The sequence below is a fragment of the Dendrobium catenatum genome, unplaced genomic scaffold, assembly GCF_001605985.2.
Source record: "Dendrobium catenatum unplaced genomic scaffold, ASM160598v2 original_scaffold_192445, whole genome shotgun sequence".
NCBI lineage: Eukaryota > Viridiplantae > Streptophyta > Magnoliopsida > Asparagales > Orchidaceae > Dendrobium > Dendrobium catenatum.
In genome coordinates, this window is record NW_021510863.1 from 22,749 (window position 1) to 32,601 (window position 9,853).

Below are 9,853 nucleotides of genomic sequence, written 5' to 3' on the forward strand. Positions count from 1 at the left end.
AAAGGTTAGCTTTACCAATTTCCAATTTCACATGAGGTTTAACACTCCACTTGATGTTACGAAGCCTTTTCCACACCCTCGAGTCACTAATATTATAATAACACAGCAAGATGCTTACCAACAAAATACTTCTCAATTATGAACATGGCCCACAGAGAAAGAATGGCAAGAAAGTTAAACCATAGTTTATAAGAGAAAGCATTAGATAAATCCCACGTATTCTTATAGCCCAATGCCCCTTCTTCAAGAACACCACAGTAGTTATTCCAAGATGTCTAAATAATTATAGAATTCACATTGGAACCACTCCAAAAGAACTTATTAATAAGTATCTCAATCCTATTACAGACTGCATGGATAGGTTGTAAAGTTTGAAAAATATACACATGTAAAGAGCACAAAAAACTTTTGATAAGAAAAAGTTTATAATCAAAACTTACGAAATTAGAATTCCAAGAATAAAGCTTATTATGAACCTTAGAAATAAGGTCATACAAAAGAAAAGTCATTTTCCAACCCTAGTAAAGAGGAACCTCAAGGTACTTAAGAGGTAAGAAGCCTTGTAAGAAACTAGTACTATTCTTAATTACACGTATCTGATCTTGAGAAACCTTATTAAAAATAATAAAATAGCTGTTATATTTATTAATATAAGATGGTTCTCTACCAACACTTGGAGGGTGTGAAAGGATGATGGTTCTCTAACAACACTTAGAGAGTGTGAAAGGATGATGGTTCTCTACCACACTGGGGATTGAGGGAAGAGATATTTGGTAAAGGCTTCTCTGCCTTGCTGTGGGGGAAAAAGGAGAGACACTTTGGTAATAGTGCAATACCTAAAGAGGGAGTCTTCAGGGAGTGGATGTAGGTCGTGTTTGACCGAACCACTCTAAATCTTTATCTTTTAAATTTCTGCATTTATTTACAATAAGTTATTTTTCTATGGTTGAAAAGTTATTTTGAAACTTTAATTAACTCGCTATAAGATCATTGGTTTTCAAATCTAAAATCCATGAATATTTTTTAAATTATCAATTCACCCCCCTCTTGGTTAACCTTGGGACATTAGTTTAGGTTTAACAACCTAATCAAGTCTCAACAAGTGGTATCAAAGCTTTGTTTCAAAACCATAAGATTATACTACTTTTTGAAAAAATGAGAATGGTTACTTTTGGAAATCATAACACACCCAAAGGATATTCGATAACTAGACCTCCATTATTTGATGTCTCTTTTGATTTTTGGAAAACATGCATGTCTATATTTTTGTAATCACTAGATTATTACATGTGAATTTTAGTTCAAGAAAGGTATACTAGACCAACTAGATTAGTTGATGGCATTATAGTTGAAACAGCCATTGCTGATTGGACTGTAGAAGAACATGACTTAGCATAATTAAATGCAAAATATTTAAATAGTTTCTTTTATGCACTTAAGTTAGAAGATTACATGCGGGGTTTCAATTGCAAAAGTGGAAAAGGATATATAGGATAGGTTTGGTATACCTATGAAGGGACTAATGAAGTAAAGTAATCTAGATTAGATATTTTGTTACATGACTATAGATTATTTTGCATGAAACCCAATGAAACTATTTCTGACATGTACACAAGGTTCACTCACATAGTCACTTCTTTACATGCATTAGGTAGGGAACTAATGAATGCTGAAATGGTCAATAAAATTCTTCATTGTTTTCCTACTGATTATGATGCCAAAATAACTACTATTATAAAGTTTAAGGATTTAAATGTTTACTCTATTGATAATCTTCTTGGATCACTAATTACTTACTAGCAAGGAGTGAGTCAAAGGAAGATTGATGCAGGTGAACAGTGAAATTAGAGAACAAAATATTTAAAGTTTTGGACTCAGAGAGTGACCAGTCAACCTGAGGATGAGGACAACATTGCCTTAATGACTACGCAATTAAAAAGTTTTTTAAAAAGGAAGTAGAGGAGATGCCAGTAGTGGAACAGAAGTAAGTTCAATAAAAATGTTAAGATTTCAATAAGAGGAAGAAGTCAACAACCTGTATTTAATGGCCGATAATCTTTATATGTTAGATCAAGAAGATGTATGTGATTTAACCTATGCTAAATTTTTAAAAGTTTCTAAAGGAATACATGATGCATATAGAAAACCTGAGAAAATGCATGCTATTCTAAACCTAGAAATGAAATAATTAAAAAAAGAACATAAAATCCTTAGGAAAGATCATGCACTGATAGGTAATAACCACATGAGCTTATTTAATGAATTCAATGACTTGATAAAAAAGAATGATATTTTAAAATCATCCTATACAAAATTGGAAAAAAAATTAAAAATTTAAAGTATGAATCTGAGAGTATAGAGCACAATTTGAATTTTGACAAGAATGTGTTAAAAGACTTAAACATATTTCTTAAATTGAAAGTGCAAGCTCTTGAGGAAAATAGAAAACCCCCAACACTTGAAGATTTTAATAAACCTATTTTGAGATCAAAAATTTCAAAACCCAGAAAGAGACAGAGTTATTATAAAAAATTGAGAAACTTATTTCTTGGAGTTAAATATTATTTGGGTTTTGGTGTTGGCCGACCGCTGGTCGGTGGTTATTTGATCTCATGGTCTCTATTCATCGGACTGATGATGATCGGCCATCCTCCGACCGCTCTTCTGGTGTTGATTGTCGAATGGAGACTTGCTCTTCTGGCACAGATCGACTGGGTGGTAGATATGGAAATAATCTGGTAATCAGGGAGGTTACTTGACCTCAGGTTAGCCAAGAAGTGGTCGTGGAATGGAAGGGTAAGAAGATAGTGATGGATCACACATTGGAAGGTCATAGTGATCTTGTTATGGATCGAGGGTTTGATGGACATCACAATGTTGATGTTTCTTCTTCTACGGGTTTGATATTGAAGGTTAGTAAATTCTATAAAAGTAATGAGGATCTTGTTGGCCGTAATTTAGTTTCGGTGATAGATGATGTGGAGAACCAGGGGAAATGTCATAGCAATGCTCTGGAGGAGATTTCGGTGATAGAAGGTAATCAGAGCAGGAATGAGGATGGAATTGCACAGAGCAATGAGTTGAAAAATGATCTCAGTTGAGCTTGGAAGAAACCCCAACATATTAAGATCTCTTTTAACAAGGATCTTGGTGAGATGTCAGAGGATGGTATTGCAGTTAAACTAAACGCTGAGAAGAAAGTGTTGAATTCTCAAGTGTTAAAACACTCTATGGTTATAAAGGTTTTAGGAGATAAAATTTCATTTCCTATGTGCAACATTGAACTGAGGAGGCAGTGGAATAGATTTGGGAGCTTTCACATGACATCGCTTGGTATGAATTGGATCCCATGTTTGTTTAAGAACGAGGAGGCAATGGAGGAAGTGTTGAATGGTGGTCTGTGGTATGTGGGAGGATATATTATGGGGATGGACAAGTGGTCACCGTTGTTCAATCCCAGTTCATTTAAATGAATGACTATTCCGGTTTGGGTATGTTTTCCATGTTTACCTCTTTATTGTTGGGATGAAGAGAACATTGCTAGAATTGCAATGAGAATTGGTGTTCCAATGTATGTGGATGGAAACTCATTTAAATGGGGAAAACGTGAATTTGCCCGGGTATGTGTTAGAATAAACCTGGAGAATAGCCTACCGAATTGTGTTTGGATTGATGGCATAACAGGCCATTTTTTTCAGAAAGTTGAGTATGAAAAATTAGAATTATTTTGCTTTCAATGTGGCAACTTGGTCACAATAGAAAGGTATGTCCAGCGTTTGTTAGGCCAGTTATTGGTGAGAAGACAGGAGGTAATCAAGAGACAGTTAGTGCTGAAACTGTTCATGTTGGAGGTGATGCCCACGGGGTGAGTTTGGTCCCTGGATGCAGGTTCGTTTCAAGAACAGGAGAGGTATTAATAGAAGAATTGCAGAGGGTGGAAGAACTGGAAGGAATTTTAAAATGAAAAATCAATATTGGCAGAGTACAGAGATGAAAGTTGTGAATAAGGTGAATACATATATGGCACAGAATAAGCTATTGGGCTTGGATAGTGGCAAACATAATAATGTGATAAAGGATAAAGGGGAGTTGGGTGTAAATATTGAAGTTAATGATAAGTTTGAAGCATTAGTAGAAGATATTGAAGAAGGTGAAAAGGTTAATCATTTCACAGAGGAGCAGTCACGAGAAGGTGTAGCTGTTGAAGAGAATTTGGAGGCAATGCAGTAGTCTGATGCAGTCATGAATGGTGTAAAGATTGCTGGTGCTATTAGCAGTAATGTGGTTAAGGTCAATTGGCCAAAGAGGTGAAGTCACTGGAAACTCTTGAACCTAAGCATAGGAAGAAGATAAGAGATGGGAAAGGAGGTTTGAAAGGTGGGGACTTTTCCCCTCAATTGATTTAATGTCTTCCATCATTTTCTAGATTTGTAGGAGGGCCAGGAAAAGTGAGGACTCTCTATACTTGAAGCAAATTGTTAGGGATTATGATGTTTTTTATATTGGGATTATGGAGACTAAACTTAATAAGGTTGATAGAAGGGATGTGGACATCATCATTGGTGGTAGCTGGGATTCCTTCCATTTCCCTGCTGTAGGGAATTCTGGAGGTATTCTGGTTTTATGGGATAAAAATGTTGCTTCTTTTGTGGTCGAGGAGAGCTCTTCTCAAATGGATGTTGGGGATCTCACCACTCCTTATTGTGGGGTTTGGAAAGTGGGTACTGTGTATGGTAGTAATTGTTATGTTGAGAGGAGGAGTCTTTGGAGGCTGTTAGAGAGCTCCTTGGCTGGGATGGGTCCTTCCTTGGTAGGAGGGGACTTTAATTATATATTGAGCAGGGATGAAAAGAAGGGTGGAAATAGGTTCCTCTTGTCTAGAGGATCTAGGGAGATGAGGGATTTTATGACTAACTCTGATTTGCATGATGTAGGTTTTGTTGGACCAAATTTTACTTAGTGCAACAACAAGGAGGGAGCTTCAACGATTTGGGAAAGAATGGATAGGTTCTTGATAAATTTGGCATCTCTACAGTTAGTTCCTTCTAGAAAGGTGTGGCATATTGCTCAGGAGGCGTCAGACCATTGTCCAATTATGTTTAAGTTGGAAACTGGATAGCTCAACAAAATAAGGTTCATCCGGTTTGAAGACACTTGGAGGTCTTATCTGGCTGCTTAGAAGATTATTTACAATTCTTGTAAGAAAAAGGATTTCGGGGACGAAGTGGAGGTCCTTAAAAGAAATCTTAGAAGGACGTTGCGTTCTCTTTTGTTTTGGAGCAAAAATAAGTGTAAGGATTTATGTATTTTGAAAGAAGAGTTGAAGCGGAAAATTTTGGAGTTGTAGATCAAGGAGGCTTCGGTGCATATCTTTTATGTTGAAGATTTGGTATTACTTAAGAGTAAACTGCATGAGCTCAATGTTACTCTTAGAAGATTGTCTACATGGTGGAATCAAAGGGCCAACGCTAGATGTCAAGAGGAGGGGGATACTAATTCAAATTTTTTTCATAACTTTGCATCAGCTAGGAGGAATGCAAAGTTAATTAAGCAAATTAAAGCTGAGAATAACCAAATGGTGGAAGATGAGAATCTGATTGAGCAGGTTTTTATTCAATTTTTTGAGAAAAAATAGAGGAGTCGTGAATGCCAACTGTCGGGTTGGCGAAGGATTCATGCAGAGCAGAAATTGAGCTCTCTGGATTTAAAATTTTTGGAAGAAGAATTTATTTTGGAAGAATGCAGGGAGGCTATTTTTCAACAAGGTAATAACAAATCACCTGGGGTGGATGGAGTTGCCTTCTCTTTTTTCAAATGCTATTGGAAGCTAGTTGGTGACATTACATGGAAGGCTATCAGGAAGTTTTTTAATACTGGTAGTATACATAAGGAGTGGAAGGATACCTTGATTGTCCTCATACCCAATGCGAAGAATCCAAATCTTCCTTCTAATTTTCGGCCCATCAACTTGTGTCAAACAACTTATAAGATTATTGCCACCATGCTAGTTAATAGGCTGAAGAAGCTTATGCCTAAGATGATTTTTGAAGAGCATATGGCTTTCATTCCATGTAGATCTATGTCTGAGCATTGTATTCTAGCCCATGAGATCTTTAATAAGTTTAAAATTTATAAGAGCAAAAAAGGATTTATGACGGTGAAGCTTGACATGGAGCAGGCTTATGATAGTATGGGGTGGCCAACCTTACTTCATGTTCTCAATTGGTTTGGTTTCCCTTCAGTTTTCTCAGGATTTCTTAAGGAAAGCATGGTGGATGTGAGATTCTCTATTATCTTAAATGGGAAGATGATGAATTGGATCTGTGCTTGTAGTGGTTTTCGGCAGGGATGTCCACTATCCCCATATTTATTTATAATGTGTTAGCAATTATTATCAAACTGTATTGAGCAATGGGGAAAAGATCTAGGTATCCAGATTTCTACAAGAGGTCCTAAGGTGACACACCTCATATATGCGGACGAAGTGCTTTTATTTTCAAAAGCTTTATGTTCTTTGGCCAGATTGATGAAGGAAATTGTTAAAGAATTTTGTAGATGGACGAGGCAGAAAGTGAACATCAATAACTCCCAAATTCTGTTTCAGAAAGCGGTTAGAAGACATCATAAAATGAAGGTGGCTGATATACTCGGGTTCAAGGTTGTGAAGGAATGAAAGTACTTGGGTATCAAGATATCTCTAAAGAGATTAAAGGTAGCAGAATTTCTTGATTTCTTGAGTCAAGTTATGGATAGATTAAATGTTTGGGGTAAGAAGGCTTTATCCTTGGGTGGTAGAATTACTTTGTTGAAAACTTCTTTACTGTCGATACCTAACTTTCTACTCACTCATTCTGTTGTGCCCAAGAAAATTGTATATGAGATGGAAAAGATGTGTAGAAATTTTATTTGGAACAAACCGGATGGGAAGAGGGGATAACATTATGTGCTGTGGAGTGAGATTTGTAAGCCAAGAAGTGCAGGTGGTTTGGGAGTGCAATCCTTAGCTATCATAATGGGTACCTTGTGGGTTAGATTGGCTTGGAACTAGATTCAGGACCTAGATACTCTTCTTCACCGAACTATTATAGCCAAGTATGTTGATGTGGTAATGGGTGGAATTTGTAAACCAAATACATCCAGTGCTTTGCAAATACTGATAGATGGTGGAATGCAACTTAAGAATATTGTGAGATGGAAGGTGGGAAGTGGTGAGCGTATCCATGGTCTTGGTGATACTTGGCTGTTAGACAGAAATTTAAATGCCTGGCCGACTTTTCTGGATTGTAGATCCTTGGAAGATATGATGGTGCAGCAGCTGATCACTGTAGAAGGTAATTGAGATGAGGTGAAACTTAAGATGTTCTTTCATGAAAATTTGATATTTCTTATTAAGCAAGTTGAAATTGATTCACTGGAAAAGAAGGATATGCTGGAAATTATCAGCAAGTTGTCGGGTAAATCCTTATAAGCCTTGGCTTATGATTTTGTTCTTAATAACAGAGATATGAATGATGATGGAGGTTTTTCTATTTGGTTAAAGAATATCAAGCTTAATAGCAAGGTGGAATTATTTTGGTGGCGATTAAGTAAATTTGCTATACCTACCAATCATTTCTTCAAGTATAGAAGAATTGTTGTTGACGACTATTGTGTTAGAGGGTGTCAAGAGGTGGAGAATTATGAACATATAATGGTATATTTCAAATACCTTGATGAGGTTATTGTTGCTATTAAAGGATGGGGATTTTTTATTCCTAAGTTTCATTCCCTGGATGAATGCTTAGAGAAGATGAAGAGGAGTTCGGCAAAGAATAAGAGCATGGTGAGACTTTACTGCACAACTGTTTTTCTATCTTGGAAAAACCATAAATTTGTGAAGCATCATAGAGCTGCTATGTCCATTAGCTTGGTGGAAGCTAATGTCATTTCTCTCTCAACATTTAAGTCTAATCTGTATCTAGATAGCTGGGGTGCTAATCTCTCTCGGGAGTCTTCTATAACATGGCACCCTCCACCGCTAGATTGGATTAAAATTAATGTGGATGCTTCCTGGATTCCTTCTTATATGGCCAGCATTGGTGGGATTTTCAGAGATTTGTAGAATTCTTGTTGCTTTCGGTAAGAATACTTTTCATTGGGATATTGCTCAAGTTGAGCTAGAAGCTATTTCTGTAATAAGAGAATTCATCCAAAGTTGGATGTTGGATAGCAAAGGTATTATAGTTGAAAGTGATAACATCAATGTGATTAAACACATTTAGAATTCTTTGAAGAAGGTGGAGTGGCAAATGGAGAATTGTCCGATTAAGGAGCTTCTCTTCCTTAAGGATTTCAATAAAGTTGTTTTTCATCATGTTAATAGATAATGTAACCAATTGGCAGATTTTTGTGCTACTTTGGCACTAGATATTAGTTTAACATTTGATAGTTTCTCTTTTGATAACATTCATTCTTGTTTGCTTGAGTTAATTAAGGAGGAATGTTATCATTATAGCATTTGTAATTAGTTTGCTTTTGTTCAATTTCAATGCAATTTCTGCAGTTTTCAAAAAAAAAAAAAAGAGTTAAATGTTATTCTTGTGGGATGATTGGACATATTACACACACCTATACTTTACATAGAAAAACTCATTTAGTGTGGAGACCTAAGATGCATAAACCAAGCCATATCATATATGCATCAAGTTTTATTTTGCCAAAAGGAGAACCCAAACTTGTTTCGGTTCCCAAGTCTAATATTTGATTATTTTGTAAGTTTGCTCTTATACAAGGCCACATGAGACCATTTGATACCTAGATAGTGGTTGTTCGAAGCATATGATTGGAGACACAACATAATTTATAATACTAAAAGTCAGGAATGGAAACAGGGTTATATTGGGAGATAAAACCACTAGGAAAGTGGTTGGCACAGGTATAACAAAAAACTTATAGATTTTTTTCATAAAAAATTTTTTATTGTCAAAGACTTAAAGCATAATTTATTAAATATTAGCCAGCTATGTGATAAAGGGTATAGTATAAAATTTTTTTTATCACTAGCTACATAATAAGTCTAAATGAAAATGATGCTTTGCATGGAATAAGAGAAAATAATGTTTATATGCTTGATTTGAACTGTATTAAAACTCCTAATGTTTTTTGTTTAAAAATAAATTCTGATGAATCTTAGCTATGGCATAGGAGACTTTGTCACACTAACATGAAAAACCTTAGGAAAATTACCCAAAAGGATTTGGTTAGAGGTATACTGAATAAGACTTTATTAAGGTTCACATTTACGATGCCTGTCAATTTAGAAAATAGTTAAACTCCTCTTTTCATTCCAATAAGGATCTTAGAGCTATCAAATCATTAGAGATTATTTATAAGGATCTTTTGGACCGGTTAGCACTTTAAATCTAAGAGGGAAGGTATACAAATTTGTGATAGTAGATGATTTTACTAGATTTATATGGGTTAAATTTTTAATTCATAAAAGTGAATCGTTTAAGGAGTTTAGAGATTTTTTGAGTTGAATTCAAAGGAAACTGGGGTGTGAGATTTTAACAATTCAAAGTGATCATGGAGGTGAATTTAAAAATGAAATAATTGAAGATTTTTATAAAGAAAAAGGAATTGATCCCAATTTTTCTACTCCGAGGATCCCTCAACAGAATAGGGTAGTCGAAAGAATGAACAAAACATTTATTGAAGCCATTAGAGCCATGTTGGTAGAATATTCGCTTCCTAAATATTTTTGGCCTGAAGCAGTCAGTACTACATATTATGTTCTGAATAGGGTGAACATTATATCAAAATTGAACAAAACACCCAATGAGCTTCTTAAGGAGAGAATACCTAATTTGTCACA

The 9,853-nt window shown here is 35.4% G+C and overlaps 1 protein-coding gene across 1 annotated transcript; it reads left to right on the forward strand.

Moving 5' to 3' along the window:
* The first annotated feature begins 4,242 nt into the window (after positions 1-4,242).
* LOC110110788 lies at positions 4,243-4,960 on the forward strand. The gene is made up of 2 exons (XM_020842411.1): positions 4,243-4,290; positions 4,427-4,960. The coding sequence occupies exons 1-2, from the start codon at positions 4,243-4,245 to the stop codon at positions 4,958-4,960; spliced, it is 582 nt and encodes a 193-aa protein (XP_020698070.1).
* The last annotated feature ends 4,893 nt before the right edge of the window (positions 4,961-9,853 follow it).

Excerpts from the sequence above, each read along its gene's own strand:
- LOC110110788 (XM_020842411.1), top strand. The coding sequence starts at position 4,243 with ATGAATGGTGTAAAGATTGCTGGTGCTATTAGCAGTAATGTGGTTAAG. Across the intron at positions 4,291-4,426 it reads TTAGCAGTAATGTGGTTAAG|ATTTGTAGGAGGGCCAGGAA; the intron begins GTCAATTGGCCA and ends ATCATTTTCTAG.